The sequence below is a fragment of the Aedes aegypti genome, chromosome 2 (assembly GCF_002204515.2).
Source record: "Aedes aegypti strain LVP_AGWG chromosome 2, AaegL5.0 Primary Assembly, whole genome shotgun sequence".
In the NCBI taxonomy this organism is placed as follows: Eukaryota; Metazoa; Arthropoda; class Insecta; order Diptera; family Culicidae; genus Aedes; species Aedes aegypti.
In genome coordinates, this window is record NC_035108.1 from 464,577,542 (window position 1) to 464,596,411 (window position 18,870).

The window sequence follows — 18,870 nt, forward strand, 5'->3', positions numbered from 1 at the left end:
ATCTCACCCCCATTTTCAATGTTTTAGACACCGTACTGTAAAAAATATTTTTTTTTTTTGTGAAAAAATCAATTAGATTCCGGAAAATACTTGTGAAGTGTAATGAGAAGACCTTCAACCTTCTACAAATACAACGATAGAGATTTAAGTAAATGCGTTATACTTTGCACAGGAGAAATTTAATGTTGTAAATTTTATCTAGTTTCAACATACAATTTCATTGCTATAGTGAACAAAAACTACTAATTATAAAAATGTAAATTGTGACGGATTATGTGTAATAATATTTCCCTAACATATGAATGATTATTTCTCTTAATATCAGCGTTATTAGCTGTAATATTTCATAAATGATAATTTTCCATTTTGACCCAATCTCACCCCCTAGACCCATTGTCACCCCCATCGACGGTATGTAATGAAATGTCTATTAATGTCATATTTAGCACTTAAAATAATTTTTGAACTTATCGGTCTTGTTTACGGTGTAAACATCAAAACATTAACAAAAATAAATCAGGAACTTTGATTTATGTTTTATATTTGCGTCTTAAGAAGACAAAAATAATGATGCAATCTGAAGAGCAGATGTGCGATAACAGCTGATAGAAATTAGCTCTGCCTATCAACGTGTCGTTCAAGCCTTAAGCTAATGAAATAGGTTCATATTTGAAATAATTCCAAAATGTTTTCTGTAGTAAATCAGCATTATTTAAAACTGTTGTAACTGAATTTGTATGCGAATAAACTGGACACGATATAATACGCCGTCGTAACGAGAAATGATTGAAAGCTGGAAGAAATACTACGTTGAACACGCGAAGGTGAGGTACCAAAACAAGAACAATTTGTCAATATTAAAGCGAAATTTATGAGCATGCGACTTAACAGAGTCTTTGGTTGTACGATGGAAAAGTTTGAGTATTTGTTTGTCTTAGTCCTCCCTATTTATGTAATTATAATTGCTTCTGATGTGAACTTTTAAATTGAAATTGCCTAACAATTTAAAAGCTCGCATCAGATAACATCCAATACAGTTCCGTTTAGTTCCCACCAAACCCAAACCAACCAGCCAACTAACCTTTCTGACCCGGCACCGTTCGTGGCGGGTCATGCTGCTGTTGCTGCTGGCCCGGTGCCCCGGTTGCCGTCGACGATGACATCGATTCCTCCGGCTCCTCGCCGCTCAGTATGAACAGCAATCCTTCACGGAATTCCCCGAACGAAACCTGACTGGTGCTGCCGTCACGTAGCAGCCGTTTCAGCAACTCGGTCGGTTTCGCCAACTCCAACGTCTTGCACAGCTTCAACAGCGCTTCCCGGCCCAGCTTTCCCCGCGAATGGACATCGTGTTCCTGGAACAAGCTGTACAGCTTCTGCTCGTACGGATCCGTCGAAAGGGCCATCTTTCGCACTTCGATGAACTACTTTAAATACGTTCGTGGCTCAGCTGAGGCTAGACAAGGCTAGGCCAAAACCAGCCGAATCGAATCTCGCGCCGCACTCCGATTTCCAACACTGAGCGCGCGGTCCGAATTTCTTCTTCTTTTTCTCTTCTTCTTGCGCTTCACTTCACTATTACCAAACATACGACAAGATATTTATGTTGTTTATTTTCCTTCGCGTTTTTCCTCACTTTTCGGTTCGTTTTTCCTTTCTTCTAAATAGCGGCCATCATCGAGGGGGGCAGTCACAAAATGAACATAACACAATACCACTATTTTCTCAGACAACGATATTTTCTAGGGCATGCACATCAGAAGCACTCTTTGCTCTTCCGCTCTTCTTTTCTTCGCTTCAGCCGACTAACGTTTTATTGGCCAAACTTTTTTTTTTGGGAGCCTCAATACAATGGCCTTTGGGACATTCCTTCTCGGTTGCTCCACTCAATGGCACTCGCGGCACGCAAGCTCCACCTTGGGGGATCTTCCACCTTACTGTTGGGGACAAAATTATTATCTATCTGGCTGTTCCAAAGTTTGCTTTACGAATTTAGCTATTTTAATAGATAGTCCAAAGGTTTTCAACTGATGTTTGATCGTGACCCACTGGTTTAGGCGTGTAGACTAAATACCATCGGTGAACACTGAACACAGCATTTCATGAATTCCACCTGCAATATCTCTAAGGATCAAGAGATTTTTTTACTCCAGAGAATCGCGCAGAAATCTATCAAGAAATTTCGATGTACATTAATGCATGAATTTGCTCTGGTATTTCTCATAGTTCATTCAGTAGTATATTCCATGCCTAGTTTATAATTTGAAAATTCTTAAATATAAAAACCTAGAATTTCTGTAAGAATACCTCTATTGATTATTCCAGCGATTTCTCTAAGGTTTTCTCCAGTATATCTATTTATCTTAGTTTATCCAAGAATTCTTCCATGTTTATCTTCTTCAGGGAATTGTGGAAGAATGTCTTTAGATATAATTAGTTAAATTCCTGAAAAATTGATAAGCCTCGAGAAATTCAAAGGTAATCTTAAATAGAACTCCGTGAAAATACCTTCTTAGATATGTGTTGTAGTATGTATTTGCTAAATAAATTGCTGGAATAATTGTTGAGAAAATAACTAATTCTGAATTATCCTGTAAGATTTATTAGAGGAAGAAAATATTCCTAGGCTACTTCATGAGGACGAATTTATTTAAATACCCGGTGAAATTGTAAGTACTTGGAAGCAGGGTTGGGAATGGTAATAGTAGTAGCAAAGACAAACAGACGTAACACTGACGAAATTCCCATCGACCACACATTTAACGATCATTTCAAATTCGCTATGTTACAAATCTCACAACCAGAGGCGCACGCATCGTTTTTCTTCGCGTTTGACGTTTCACACTACCGCCATCTGCCGGTCTTGTTGCACGAAACACCTTTTCGTGCAACATGCTCACCAGATGATGATGGTGTAAACTGGGCGATGGATTTTAAAGAAATTTGTTCTAAGTGTTACGTCTGTTTGTCTGTGTTAATAGGCTTGAATTTCGCGAAAATCACGAGGTTCTCTCACTACAGTAGTTTAAAATCGCGAATCTCATCAAGTAGCCTATGTTGGTTACATGAATTTCTCTAAATCACTAGTGTCATTGAAGGCTGTAAATGTGGGAAATGCCGCGGGAAATAGAACATTTTTCTACAGTAGTTTTGGGTTGCCCTTAGCAACGAGTATTTTGCTATTTTCAAGGCATTTTGCATACAGTAGCGATAGCAGTGAGTTTCACGGCTTTGCTGACTGTGATTTGTTACGCTTGCCTACTGTAGCGTCAATCTCATAACTTTTCCCAACCCTGCTTGGAAGTATCGATGGAAAAATGCCTGGACGAATTGCTTGAGAATGACAAGAAATAATCCTTGGAGCCGGCCTGGATTTGCTTGGGATGCGCAACTCAAGAAACCACACAAAAATTTACGAGCATTGTTGAAAACAATACGATTGAGATAAAAGCAATTATTGAAGCCAAATTAAATATGATATAACTCATTAGGGTGCCCCACAAATTAGTCGGGTGCACAAATGCTGAAGTCAACCAAGTCCCAGATAAATTTCTGGACAATTGCATTTCGAAAAACTATAGCAGTGTTTCCCAACCGGGGGACCGCGAAGCTGTTGCAACAAAGATTGGTAATTCTGATGAAAATTGAATAATGGTAACGAATGAACGACTGAATAATCCTTAAACGTTTCGGGGGTGTTGGCTCGACAGTCTAATATAAAAAATCAAGCGAATCATATTATCCTCGCTCCAACGTATCGGACCTGGATAGGGAACTTCCTTAGAGAGCGATCATTTCTTTATCCCTGAGAAAGGTCCAAACCCAGGACCGAAATGTCGGAGCGATGATAATTTGGTTCGCTTGATTTTTTAAACGAGACTGCCGAGACAACACATCTGACACTTTAGAAAATTTATTAGTTTATAACGTGCACCCCCGCTAGTTTGAACGGTACTTCATGCAAACCATCGGGGTTCATTTTTATTTTGAACATCTAGTCACCCTAGAAACGTGTTTCTGGTTACCTTTTTCACTGTTTTGTTTTGATTCGGCGTTCCGACCAAACCAACGGGGGTACCCGGTATCTATCAACAAAAATCTCTGTTTATCCATTGAATCATAAGTTACTATAGCTTGATTATTTACATGATTTTTGGAGTGACTTTTACGATTTCATCACGATCGTTTGACACTAACATGTTGATACGATTTACTGTAGGACGTTGTCCCAATACGGATGGCTGATTAACGTACAAGATGTTTAATACCATGTTTTTTAGAACTTTTCGACAACATTTTGATAACATCTTCAAACATCCATTAAATTCCTATAAAAATCAATGTTAAAATATAAAAGTTTTTGTTTGTCACTATTATCTAATAATAATTGAATTATTATGAATAACCATTTTATTAAAAACACTCTTCAAGATTAATTTTCTAGGGGCGAATCGTTTATAAGACATAAGAGGGGACCGCAACTCTGAAAAGGGTTGAGAGCCACTGAACTATTGAAAAAGGCTTGAAGTTTTACTGGAAAAGCGACATAGAAACTTTTAGAAAAAAATATTTCATTCTTGGAATAATCTTTTAAACAATCGTCTTCAAAAACGCTGAAATAAGCCCATAAAAGGTTACCTGATGAAAACCTGGATATTTCAGGAATAAATTCTGCGGTAACATCTTAAGAAACCATTGGCTGAATTGTGAGAATGACCAGAAAAATCTATAAAGTAACCCCTTAAGGAATTTCAACATCGTAGATGTTGGGCGAATCTACGGACTGATTTCTGCGAGAAAAGCTAACGAAATTTTCAAAATAAAGAAAAAACGTTCGATAGATTCCCCGAAAAGTTCCTGAATGTATTCATGTCGGAAGCACTGGAATAAATTCCTGAAACTCATCCTCGAGGAATATGTGAAGCTGAGACTAGACTCGCGAAGACGGTCTCCTTTTTCTGTAATTGCTGAGTTTGTTCTTATTCCACTCTGTGTTTACATCAATCATGCGCAAGCCATTCAAACCCTCGCATGCACATCTTAGCAAAATATTATTGCGTTTGCATCACACCGAAGCATAATTAGCCTTTTGAATAAAATTTCATGAGTTTTTTTTTTCATAGAAATAACTAGTGTTGTGTTTAGATTTATCAGCATCTTGGAAAAAATTGCTCCGCTGCCTGAAGTTCCTTAATAACAGTTTATCCTGAATACAATACCTGTCACTTCTTCAGCCACAAAAACGACTGGATGCATTTGACGTTTCGTGACAGCGGAATCTGGGCTGCCTATGACGTTGTTATTTTTCCTCTTCGCGAGTCTCTCTCAGATGTGAAGATATCATATAGATTTTATTAGAAATCCAACCATTTTATCAACAAGAAAAATCGTGCAGATGTTACTTCGTGAACTCTCCTTACAATATTTGCAAAGACTACTTGCGATGCAACATCTTTCCGCAAACTCTACAACGAAAAAATGGTAAAATCTATGTAGAGTTCCTTGTAGAAAATCCAAAGGCGTGATATGCTTGAATAATCACATTCTATACCTAACGAAAGTTACTCGAAAGCTGGAGATCGTTCATAGATTCCATGGCAAAATTTCAAGATCAATCTTCAATGAGATCGTGACATAATCCTGGGAACAATTTTAAAGCAATTTTTTAATTTGTCTTGAAATACTCTAGAATGAACCCTTGCACGTTCAAGAAGAACTGAATTAGATACTTAATTAATATGAATTTCAACTTTCTCGATAAGCTCGTCACTTTTTCCTGGAATTGATTCTCTAGAAATTTTTGATTCAACAGTAACAACTAAAGAAACCGTTGGAACAATTACCGGAAACATCTATGAAGGAAATTCCCTGAAAAATATTTTTGTGAAGAAAAAGTTTTAGATGAATTTACGGAGCAATCTCTGTGAAAAACGGAAAAAAGACGCACTGGAAGAGTCCATGTATGCATTCCTGTATGAATCTCTATAGAAATCAATGTATTTTAAGATTTACACCACCATTATTACTCTATTTCTTTCAGAAAACATATCTTGTTTACTCAATTGTTTACTTCTTCAATTATATTACCAAAATTTCTACATTGAGATTATTCAAGAATGTCTTGAAAAATGTCTACAAAATAGTAACTTTAAGTAAGTAGACTCTCCATAACTCGATATTCAAGGGAGCATCGACTTATAAAATTATCGAGTTATAGAATATACCGACACAAAAAATCACAAAATCGGAGGAACACTTTTTTCGAAATGCTCGAAAAATCACGTTATGTTCACTATATGTTTTTTTTTTTCAATTTACGTGTTTCTCAACTTTTACTAGCACTTGCTTGAGCTTGATTGGCTGCCCGTGGTTGCTACTCCAGTATCGTCAGATCAGCTGCACTTACCCAAGGAACCTACCGAATGACTGCTTGAGACTAACAGACACCCTCAGTGCATAAGTGCTGATGATGTCTATTTTTAGGATTTTTAGGCAACAATGGCGCCTGCCACGTCAGAATGAAGACCAATGAGGAAGGGGGAGGAAATGATGTTTCACTTATACTGGCCCACTGTAGACCGTGGAGTCCGACTGCATCTACGCCAGTTCATGCGGGAGTGTATGGATTGGGGGAAAAGCATGGCAGAGATGTTTGCTTTTGTGGTTAGCAGACTGCCTATGTATCAGGCGTAAGGAACATCGGCTCCAAAAAGGGCTTGCCAAATATTTTGGACCTTCGTTGTATATGTGCACTGCATGTTTCACTACAGAAACGGCAATTTGGGTTTTGGATGGCTCCGATCTTTTGTAAATGGTATCTGCTGGGGAAGTGTCCAGTTATTAGACCGGTGTAGGTGCTGAGGTCCCTTTTGTTGAGACCAATGAGTTTTTGTGTTTGTTTCGAATTAGTTGTGAAGAATCTTTTGGACTGATTCGCATTGGAATCTGTTTTCCAATTGGATATAATTTGACTGGACAACCAGCTGTTCAGTTCAATATTTAGTGAGCAGTTTGATATGCCAAAGAATGGCTCATGACCAATGAATGTATTGGCCGATCAATTCCTGGCTAGTTCATCGGCAATTTCTTTACCCTCTAGACCCGTATGCCCCGGGATCCAATATAGTTTAACTCGATTGCGGATGGCTAGGGTTTTTAGAGCAAGAACACATTCCCACACTAATTTTGAGTTGAAAGTGTAAGCTTTAAGAGCATGAAGAGCTGCTTGGCTGTCGGAGAAAATACAGATTGTGTCATTTCTGTAATTCCTCTTTACGCTGAGCTGCGCAAATTCAATGATAGCATACACTTCAGCCTGAAAAACTGTAGGCCACTGTCCGAGAGTGACAGAGATTTTAGTTCTTGGTCCGTGCACTCCAGATCCAGAACGATTGCTCATTCTCGATCCATCAGTGTAGAATTTGATTGAGCCTGGAGGAATACTCGGTCCACCTTCTTGCCACTCTTGGTGAGAGGGAATGAACACCGTATATGGTATGTCATAATTCACAACCATTTCCATCCAGTCACTGCATTTTTCTACAATTGGATTTATAGAAAATTCGTTTAGTATGCTTAGGTGACCGGTTAAATCACCTGGCAGAAGGTTTATTGATCGTTTTAGCCTCAGAGCGCTTTTCTCAGCATCCAGCTTTATGAATTGATCTAGCCGGGGCAGATTAAGCTTTGTATCTAGGGCGAATGAAGGGGCGCTGCGAACTGCACCAGTAATGGTGACGCACGCAGCGCGTTGAATTTTGTTCAGCTTGGCTCTAGCCGTAACCTCGCTTGTTTTTGGCCACCGAACAAGGGAAGCGTACGCTATTCTAGGCCGAACGATTGTTTTATATATCCACATGATCATATTAGGTTTTAGGCCCACTTCTTTCCACAGGTCTTTGAGCAGACTCACAGGGATTTGAGACCTTTATTTACCATGTTTTGAAGATGTGTGTTCCAATTGAGTTTAGCATCAAGCGTAATGCCAAGGTATTTGACTTCATTTGAGTAAACCAATTGTGTTTGGTTAAGGAAAAGAGGTTTCAGCTGTACCTTTCTGCGCTTTGTGAAAGGAACAATCGTAGTTTTTGAAGGATTTATCCCCAGTTTCTCTTCCAGACACCAGGAGAGCGTGTAATCGAGAGCTGATTGCATTCTTGCAAGGAAAACGCTTTCAAATATGCCGCGTACAATGATGACAACATCATCAGCGTAGCCAACAATCTCGAATCCTCTTTTTTTCAGGCTATTATCCACCACTAGAGACCATAGCAAATGTGAAAGTACCCCTCCTTGAGGACACCCCTTTATGGTCATGACAGTGGCGCACGATCCGCTCAGCTCGGATGAGATTCGGCGATTTGCTAGCATATGTACCCAGGTAGCAATGCATGGTTTAAATTTCCTTCGATGCATTGCTGACACTGTAGACGAATTGGAAGCGTTATCGAATGCGCCCTCAATGTCAAGAAATGCAACGATGGCGATTTCCTTTACATGAAAAGTTTTCTCGATCTTGTTGACTAGCATGTGTAGTGCTGAGATCGTAGATTTTTCACTTTGGTAAGCGAATTGGTATTTGGAGGCTTTGCTACCACAAATTTTGAATTTATGAAATCTCCTAAGACCTTTTCCATTATTTTAAGCATCACTGACGACAGACTTATCGGTCTGTAAGCTTTGGGATTGGTTTTGTCTTTTTTTCCGTGTTCGGCTTATTAACCTCTCTCGGCCCCCTGAAGCTAAATCCAGACAAGCCCTAAAATTATTTCTAGAACAATTCCTTAAATTGTCTTGAAAAACTCTGGAATAATTCCTTGCAGTTTTTTCTGGAACATTTGTATTAAATACTATACAGTAAAACCTTCATGAGTTGATATCTAAGGACCCAAATAGAAATATCGATTCAAGGAATAGAAATCCTTTGGAAAGCTGTTTCAAGGGACCATCATAGTAATCATGAAATTTTGTTTCTAGTATGGTTCCATGAGTCGATATCGAGTCATGGAACATCGACTCATGGATGTTTAACTGAATTAATTTGAATGTTCAGCTCATCTTACTAAGTCCTTCACTTATTTCTGGAAGCGATTTAAGAAACTGAAGAAACCGGTGAACAGGGTGTCGACTCAATATTGAAAATAAAATTCCCTGACTTTCCCTGACCTTCCAGTCGTTTTCCAGAAAAATTCCAGGCCACTCAATTAATTAATTTGAACCAAAATTAGTAATCCAAGAAAGATACATATCCGGAAATTTGCATGACGTAAAGTTTCACATACACATCATACTAATATTCAGTTTATTCATACTAGGTCTTATGAATAAACTGAAGAAAAGCTATTACTTTACTGAAATATATTTGTCAGATAACATTTTTAGCGTTTATTCAAGTTGATATGATTAAACTGAGCAGTTGATCAAAGATGTACTCGGCTACTGAACTACCTCAAATATAATTTCACAAATTTCAGGCATAAACGACAATTCTGGACCCTTTCCTGATTATACCTTATTACAACTTCTTAATATAAGAAGCAACACTATTACGATCATCCACCATGCTTTTTAAGTGCAAGAAATTTATCATGAAATTTGGCTATTACTTATTCCAGGTAAAATTCTAGCCAATGCCAAAAAAAACTTTTTTTGAGAATGGCTTCAAGAAATTCCACATAGATTTCTCAGAAATTCCTCTTGAAATTCTTAAACATAATTTTACAGATATTACTTCAATACTTTACCATGACGATTTCCCCTAAAAACTCCTTATCTCCAGGGTTTTCTTAAAATTGTTTTGAATTTCTTTAAGAATATAATTTGGATTTTTCAGGATTGTTTCAAGAATACGTCTTCTAATCATTTATTTATTTATTTATTTAACAGTCAATATCAACAGACTTCAAAAGCCCTAATGATAGAATGAACTAAAATTAAAAACATTTTAAGATATTTTATTTTTTTATTTTTCAGGAATCACATAGAGTTTTTCCCAAAATGTATTCATTTTTTTCTTAGAATATTTTTAATATGCTTCACGATGATTAGTAACATGTAATTTATTTTAGGTATGATTTTAGGATTCCGATATGAATAACGCCTAGGTTTTCTCCTCAAGGAGTTTATCTAAGTATTCTTAAGATGAAGATGCAACGAAGCCACACCTAAAATGTTCAAAAGCACAAATCTAGAGAACCAAACAGCTGTTCATGCTCCAAACATGATCGATTGGTCACACGTTGATGATGATCAATCAATCCAATTCTCAGAGCGAACGATTACTTGGTCCATGAGATTTATGCTCTCGAAAATTTGAGATGTGGCTTCGTTGTATCTTCAATTTAAGGTGATTATCAACAAAGCCAAATTTCGAATTTTCAAGCTCACAGATCTAGAGAACCTGACAACCATTCGCGTTGAAAATTTGATGGGTTGGGTTCTCAACAGCTTGTTGAGAAGATTATTTCAAACAATATTCCTGAAATTTCTGCTTTTCAATAATATTTCTGCTTTTCAAAAACAAAATAAATCAAGAAATTTGGAGAGGCATCCTCAGAATTTCTAGAGTATCTCCTGGGTATATCGTAAGAAAAAAAAACTGGTCATATCTATAAGAAAGCTCCTGATAAAAATCCTGAAGAAAGGCGGTACTATCTGAACAAACTATTTTCAGAAATAACTTGGAACAAAACAAAACAAGAAATATCCTGTCCATATCCTAATATTTGAAACATACGTACTTTCGACAATTTTTTTTTTTTATTTTCTCATGCAGAACATTGAACTGAAAAATTGTACCATTATCAGGAACACAAAACTAGAAAACCAAACAGTGTTAGGAGTTGAAAAAACGATCAATTGACCACCACCAGCAAGCAACCATTTTTTTTTTTCAAAAAAATTATTGTTTGATTCATCAGATTTGTGATCCTAAAATTTTGAGATACGGCTTTTATTCATCATCACTTAAATACGAAAATCCTTATTGGTTTTTCTCTATACTTAGTTTCACAAGTTCTACTCGATATTTTGAGCAAACTTGTAAGGATTGATACAATTTGATGTAGTGAACTGCATTTTTTTTTCAAGATTTTGTGCTAAATGCGCCAAACTAGGCAATTAGTAACAACAAACTATTTTTAAAGCAATCCACGCCAATTTAGAAGAAGTTGTTGATGCTTTTCAATTCAGAAAATTTGAATTCTGAGGATAAATATAAGCAGTACAGTTTACTCTATTATGCATAAGAGCATTTCCTCAATGGTTAACTGCAATTTTGAAAGATTCATTACCCTCTTTATTCCATATATCGTATTGCTGACTTAGCCTGACAATATCATTTCAGACAATCAACTCGTTTGATGTTGTAGTATTGATATTTTTTCCCTGACCTCAAGTGAAATTCCCTGACTTTCCAGGTCAAAAATTGAATTCCCTGACATTCCCTGACTTTCCAGGTTTTTCCAGGTAGTCGACACCCTGGGTGAAGCAATTACCGGAAAATCTGTTAAGGAAATTCCCTTAAAAAATATCTTTTTAGAATCATGAAGAAAATATATTGGAGCAATTTAAGAAGCAATCGCTGTGTAAAAACAAAGAAAAATATGCACTGGAAGAGCCCCTGAATGCATTCCTGAAGGAATCTCTGTAAAAATCAATGGATGGATTCCTGAAGCTCTTCCCCCGAAGAATATTATAGAGGTTGCGTAAAAGCTTCTAGGATTTACATCACAATTATTCCACCATTTCTTGAAAAAAATGTATCTGGGGATTTTTTCAGGAATTTTAATGGATTTTTTTTTTCTATTTTACCGAAATTTACTTATGATATTCATTATCAGAAGAAAGAGCAGGCTCTGTTCTGGTTAGAACGTAACGCCAAAAAGAAGAAGCTGAGGTATTAATTGCAAAAAAATGATGTTCTTACCCTATCATATCTAATATTTTTAATCCCATTTACAAATATAAAAAAGAAAACAAGTAAAAAATTACGCTAAGCTTTGTGGGTCACCAATTCATCAGGTTGAGAATCACTGCCGCAGGAGCCACCACCATCATCATCATCATAACATGTCTCCTCGAAAGACCTTGTCACTCCCGATCGAAGCAACCCATGACGGACAGAGTAGTAAGCGACGATTTTTCAAGATGACGATGGCCCCAAACGCAAAATTCGAAAGGCCTCAGCACTCCTTTTCCTGATGCCAGTCCAGCTCTAGGAAATCGATTTTGCTCTGCTATTTTTCCCAATCTGCATTTTCTTCTGGCTCCAAGGCTTCTCCTTCGGGCCGCAAACAGTTACATTACCCAAATTTTTGCACAACACTTCACTCGGGAATCTTTCTTCCTCGGGGCCAATTCTGACCGAGAAACAATGCACCACACAAAAGCACAATAAATTTCCGTCGCGAAACAATAGTACGAGTCTCTGATTATTGTGAAATTTTCCCGTCTTTTACCGAACGACGACCGGACGTACAAAACGATGTCGTGACGAACACTCACTAAATAAAAATATGCACTGAGGAGCTCTTTCGCTGGTTTTCTACAAACGAAGGTGAACGCGTAATCACCTCACAAAGGCACACAAAAAAAACTTCGAGCTGCGATGCGAGTCAGCTTTTGCGCGATCTGTCAAAAAGTTTGTTGTCAGACATGCAACACGGCGCGCAGCTGACTGGGTTCGGCCTTCATGGTCGAAACATCGCATGGATAGTGGGAAGTGAAATAAAATGTTGGTCAAGCTTCGCTTCTTCGAGTGGTTTAGGAACAGCTGATCGCTAATTTATTTGAAAAAAATCAAATTAGGATGAAAGTGACGCCTGGCAAAGTAGCTAGATTATAAGAAAACTATTTAATGGTTGAAATGATACTAATGAAGGAATTAAAAAATATATATCAGCAATGTTATTCAGTAATGGCCAACAATGGATGTCAAAGATTCAAATAAATTTATTACAGCAGTTTTTAGTTAATTATTTATTTCAATTCGTACATATCAATCACTATCGCTAGAACCCGAACCATAGTTACACAGTAACAATTTTGGTTTCTTTGCCGATGGTGCACTTCCTTCCAACGCATTGCTTCCAGTTTTAACATCAGCTAATTGTAACGCCGCCGACGATGCGGTGGTAGGCCTTCTAACTATTCCAAGGTTTTTTACCTCCGGTTTGGCACTGATAACTTTCAGTTTTCCACTTTCGCTTGTCGCAGTAGATGGCAAGGCCGGCCTGGTGATGATGGCCAACTTTCGGTCACGGTCCTTCTCTGCGATGGATTTAGCTGAGTGTAATCGCATCAAAGCGGCCATCCGCCGATCGGCATCACTCTCAGGGAGAAGCGAGATATCAAGACCCGATTTGGCCAACAATGCCTTGTCCTTATCGTCCCGTTGTTTTATTTGCTTTTTGGTACTCTGAAAGAAATTCAAATTATTAAACAGTTCTGTAGTGATACGAAATCAGAATACTCACTCGAAATTCTGCACGAAGTCGACTATTGGCTTCAAAGTCATCCCTCCAGACGCTGCTATTCCTTTCGTACAGTTTCCCCAGCAATGGTTTAGCATCCTCTGCGGTTTGGATGTCTTTGGCGCCATGTTCGAGTTTGTACATCGGGTCATCGAAAAGCTTTTTCTGTACTTCCTTCGTTTCAGGCACAATCTGTTCGTTCTGCGTCGGATCCCACCTATTTTCCTGTCTTCTTGCCCCGGTAACTATCACATAGTCCAAATTCGCCGGGTCCGTTTTGATCTCGAAGTGATTATCACACAGGTGACATTTCATCCGAAATTGGTAAACCGGTGTGGAATAGTACCTGAAAAGTTTCAGTCGCGTGAGATGGGATTTTACAAAATACACTATGATATCAAAACCTACATTCCTATTTTGGTCTTTTCTGCGTTGTATCGAACACCCATGCCAATGTGATTTTTGCAACCATCACACCATATGTTGTAGGGCATCTCGAACCGGATGATGATGATTCCCAGATGGATCTTGCGAGCTCGCTCCCGCAAAGCGTGGGTACCGTGCCATTTGTTCAAACTACCCACCTTCGGATCGTAATCCGGTGGGTAGTAGTGATTCTGCCCCTTGCGTTCACCCATAGTGAATCGTGCTGAAAATGAACGAGTTTAACAAGAATATTTTTATAATGCAATTATCAGATAATTCTACGCGAAACAGGACTTTAAAGGTTTTTTGCTTATGCTTTTAGAGACGCTATCATGACCTGAATTTGGTTCTGCTTTTCTCAAAAACATGAATCTATTTTGTCTCAAAGAAAATCATTATGTTTCCAAAAGGGAAACATAATTGAAACAAAGAACGCTTTACATACATTTTGACGCACATACTGTTAGCAATGGATAACAACAAACGCTTTCATTATTTTTACTTCAAGAACGAGTAGAATTCACTAGGAAAAAAGCAAAAAATAGGTACCCCTTCTTCCTAACCCCTTCTAGAAATCCATATACGATTGACTTGGTCTTAACCGACTCTAGTCATCTTTGTAGCCAATTAGTTACTCATGCTGATTTTGATTCTGATCATGTCCCTGTTACATTTCAAATATCGCATGAAGCGATTCTCAATCCTATCAGCTCCACTTTCAATTATTTACGAGCCGACTGGAATATATATGAAACGTATGTTGACTCTAATCTTGATGTTAACATTTCTTTAGAAACTAAACTTGATATTGACAATGCTCTTGAAACTTTAACAAATTCCATTGTTGAAGCCAGGAACATTGCAATTCCAAAATGTGAAGTAAAATTTGAATCCGTGATTATAGACGATGATCTTAAACTCTTGATCCGTCTTAAAAACGTGAGGAGAAGGCAATTTCAAATCACTCGCGATCCTGCTATGAAAATTATATGGCAGGATTTGCAGAAAGAAATCAAAAAGCGTTTTGCTCAATTGAGAAACAAAAATTTTGAAAATAAAATTTCTCAATTGGACCCTGGCTCTAAGCCCTTTTGGAAATTATCTAAAATCTTGAAAAAACCTCAGAAGCCAATACCGGCATTGAAAGAGGAAAACAAATTATTACTAACTAATTGCGAAAAAGCTCAAAAACTTGCTATGCAGTTTGAAAGTGCGCACAATTTTAATTTAGGACTTACTAGTCCAATTGAAAATCAAGTTACTCAGGAGTTCGAAAATATTCTCAATCAAGAGAACGTTTTCGAAAATGCCTGGGAGACTGATTTGGAAGAAGTGAGAACTATTATTAAAAAAATCAAAAATATGAAAGCACCTGGCGATGATGGAATTTTCTACATCCTCATCAAGAAACTTCCAGAAAGTAGCTTATCATTTTTAGTTGATATATTTAACAAATGTTTTCAATTAGCATATTTTCCTGACAAATGGAAAAATGCTAAGGTTGTTCCAATTTTAAAACCAGACAAAAATCCTGCAGAAGCTTCTAGCTATCGTCCAATCAGTTTGCTTTCCTCCATCAGTAAACTTTTTGAAAAGGTTATTTTGAACAGAATGATGGCCCACATCAACGAAAATTCATTTTTTGCCAATGAACAGTTCGGATTCCGCCATGGACATTCGACCACTCATCAACTTTTACGTGTAACAAATTTGATCCGTTCCAACAAATCTGAAGGCTACTCTACTGGTCTTGCTCTTCTAGACATAGAAAAAGCATTCGACAGTGTTTGGCATGAAGGTTTGATTGTAAAATTGAAAAACTTTTATTTTCCAACATACATTGTTAGAATAATTCAAAGTTATCTGTCAAATCGTACACTTCAGGTTAATTATCAGAACTCCAGATCTGAAAGACTTCCTAAGAGCTGGTGTTCCCCAAGGCAGCATTTTGGGACCAATATTATACAATATTTTCACATCTGACTTACCTGAGTTACCTCAGGGATGTCAAAAATCTTTGTTTGCGGATGACACAGGCCTCTCCGCCAGTGCTGTAAAACGGTGAACAGAGTCTGTTCATGCACACCAGAAAAATGCTACCGCATCGGTGGTTCATTTTGTGCGATTGCGTTCTTGCTTTCTTTGCTCACGATCGCCCGAACACATATACTGTAAAGGGCATCGCATCATTTTATTTTGACATGCAATCACGCGTCCGATTCCCTGTGATATTTCTAAAATAACACCATATATCGTCTCAATACTGTCGTACATTAGTTTGTAATCTCTCTATTATAATCATAATCCATCCAATTATTCACAAAAATAGCTATAAACGGAAAAAAGAACGGCTGTGAGCAGACTCTGCTCATCCAGCAATCACGCTCTTTTTACATTTGTTTTGTTCTGGTTCTCCGATGCAAGAATCTGTGACCAAATCGGTCGCTGTTGGTTCGTGAGCGTGTGAGCGTGGATCCTGCTTGATATTGGTTCATTTTGCGTAAACGGCATGATTCTTTCCACCACTGCTCTCCGCCAAAGGACCAAGCCTGCGTGTCATCTGTAGTCGATTGCAAAAAAGTTTGGATATTTTTTCTCCATACTTGCAAAAATGGAAGATTTCTCCTAATGCTTCCAAAACTCAACTAATAATATTCCCACATAAACCAAAAGCTCTTTATTTGAAACCTTCAAGTAGACATGTTGTCACGATGAGAGGGGTTCCAATAAATTGGTCAGATGAAGTTAAGTATCTAGGGCTCATGCTAGATAAGAATTTAACTTTCAAAAATCACATTGAGAGCATTCAAGCCAAATGTAACAAATATGTAAAATGTCTCTATCCCCTTATTAATAGAAAATCAAAACTTTGTCTTAAGAACAAGCTTTTGATATTCAAACAAATTTTCAGGCCAGCCATATTGTATGCTGTACCAATATGGACTAGCTGTTGTAATACCAGGAAGAAAGCTCTGCAGAGAATTCAAAATAAAATTTTGAAAATGATTCTGAGGCTTCCTCCCTGGTATAGTACCAATGAGTTACATAGAATATCCAATGTTGAAACATTGGAACAAATGTCAAATAAAATAATCAATAATTTCAGGCAAAAATCGTTACAATCTTCTATTGCCACGATTAATGCGTTATATGTTTAGGTTAAGTTAGGTTAAGTATATTCAAAGCGTTTTTTTTTTCTCTTATAAGCAGGTGAAATCAACTCACCTGTAAAAAATCTGAACTACTACGGCAAATGAAATGTAATATGTTGTTAACAAAGTGTTAATAAAATCTTAGATTTGTTTTACCAAATAAGGATGATAGTGTTGTCTAATAACACAGAACACCTAGATATAAGAAATAATGAATGTAATGTTTGGAATGATACTAATAAAGAAATTGAAAAAAAAAGGTGCTGAACCCCTCATGTGATTTTGACAACCGGTTCCGTAATCATTGCGTTTGGGTCCATTATCTAAAAGGAAAATGTCCTCTTTCAGATACTTCGACTGCCAGTATGTAGTTACTAACAATTTATGCGAATAAATTGAGTAGCTCTACTTATCACGTTTTCCTTATCACACCAAGCGCCCTAATAAGAATGATCCTTATAAAATGAACTTAACCTAACAAATGATAAAATAATTGGCTAAGAGCGGCATGTGTGTGACAGTGAATACATGTACATTCACTGTCACATACATGACGGACCTTAGCTCTCAAGTATAGCTACCAATAGGCTCCTGAAGGCCTGTCTCTATTTTAGTACCAAATGCATAAGCTTAATCCAGAAACACATGTCCACAAATGTTTAAATGATTTTCGTTCGTTCACAAATATTTAAATGATTTTTTTCAAATTCAAATTTTGGGTATATTTTATTGTTCGAAATGTCAGATAGGAACAGCCTTCTGGCATTATGGTCGACAAAGTGAACGTCAAACATGATCAAAAATGTCCAGGTTCATATTTGAAACCATTTAAAAAGTTAAAATTTAAATATGTTATAGTCGTTATTTGAGATGGAAAAATTTCTAACGTAGTTGCAGGAACATGCTCTTTTGTATTATTAAATAAAAACAAGAATTCTTTGAATATTTTAGGGCCCAATTAACAGGACCCCGACAATATAGCATAAGACCACAAATCAAAATATCGAGTAGGCTTGGCACAACTTTCAAATCTCACTCCTCCACTAACTTTAGTGTGGAATGCAAAGTATATCCTGGGGCTTCCGCTTGTTAACAATGATTCTGAACTCCACAATTTGGCAGCAGTTACTCCAGCTAAATTGCGATCTCTCCAGCAGTATGCAACATTCGAACTAATGATGGAGCTTCGTAGTTGTTCAATTGTCGTAGACTGCGGTCCAACCACAAATAGCCTCGAACGAAAAACAAAGTTGAAAATCGCAGATAAAATGTCTCCTCAATGGGGGATAATTTCCATATATGCGGTACATGAATTAGCGTATTACACATATACAATTACATTTTTTTAGAAGTTAGCAAAATGTTTGCAATTTCGACCGCATGATCTGCCATAGTGTACGAACGGAACATTGAACATGTTCTTCATTCTATGTTTTTCACTTTCGGCCAACAAGCACTGAACCCACTAGCAAATGTGTTTTCAATTTTCATCCGAGCTTAAAATTTAGTTATTTTACCTTTTTGCTTAAGTGAAGCAATTACATCAAATAATTTTTGGTTTTATAATAACTGTAGTCTATCATCAAGCTAAACATACCTTATCTCGTCGAGAAAAATGCAGAAATCACTTGGAAATTCACTTTTCTTCCTTATTTACGTTTTCCACCGTACGTTTTGGATTTGTTTTGATTCAGGACTGACAGCTACTGAAAGTCATCGCAAATCAGTCGGAGCAAGAGCGAGATAGCGATATCTCGCCGAGATGTGTATGATAGAGCGAGATGGGAAAAAAATCCGCGCCTGCGCCACCAGCAAATCGA

General features: G+C 37.3%; 2 protein-coding genes across 4 annotated transcripts in view; both read right to left on the bottom strand.

The window, feature by feature from the left end:
• The window catches only part of LOC5579519 (blastoderm-specific protein 25D), a 99,554-nt gene extending 86,971 nt beyond the window's left edge, over positions 1–12,583 (bottom strand). The window contains exons 1-2 of one of the 3 annotated variants that reach the window (XM_021848238.1): positions 12,307–12,583; positions 1,082–1,937 (exon numbers count right to left, since the gene is read on the bottom strand). In XM_021848238.1, coding sequence (XP_021703930.1) covers positions 1,082–1,406 — 325 coding nt within the window. In that variant the 5' untranslated portion in view covers positions 1,407–1,937; positions 12,307–12,583. Of the gene's footprint in view, positions 1–1,081; positions 1,938–11,991; positions 12,012–12,086 lie in introns of those variants that run through there. The other 2 variants (XM_021848239.1, XM_021848240.1) reach the window with 2 other exon arrangements.
• A 380-nt stretch (positions 12,584–12,963) lies between these two features.
• Positions 12,964–18,755, bottom strand: LOC5564527 (coiled-coil domain-containing protein 130 homolog). The gene is made up of 4 exons (XM_001648820.2): positions 18,648–18,755; positions 13,881–14,121; positions 13,476–13,818; positions 12,964–13,417 (listed from the first exon to the last, which is right to left on the bottom strand). Exons 2-4 carry the CDS (start codon positions 14,108–14,110, stop codon positions 12,998–13,000), a joined length of 993 nt encoding a protein of 330 aa, XP_001648870.2. The 5' UTR covers positions 14,111–14,121; positions 18,648–18,755; the 3' UTR covers positions 12,964–12,997.
• Positions 18,756–18,870: the final 115 nt, after the last annotated feature.

What these genes read in the sequence shown, in the direction of transcription:
- LOC5564527 (XM_001648820.2), bottom strand. Translation starts at nt 14,110, where the DNA reads ATGGGTGAACGCAAGGGGCAGAATCACTACTACCCACCGGATTACGAT. An exon ending in GAAAAGACCAAAATAGGAAT is followed by an intron (nt 13,819 to 13,880) that starts GTAGGTTTTGAT and finishes GAAACTTTTCAG; the next exon opens with GTACTATTCCACACCGGTTT. An exon ending in GACTTCGTGCAGAATTTCGA is followed by an intron (nt 13,418 to 13,475) that starts GTGAGTATTCTG and finishes AATTTCTTTCAG; the next exon opens with AGTACCAAAAAGCAAATAAA.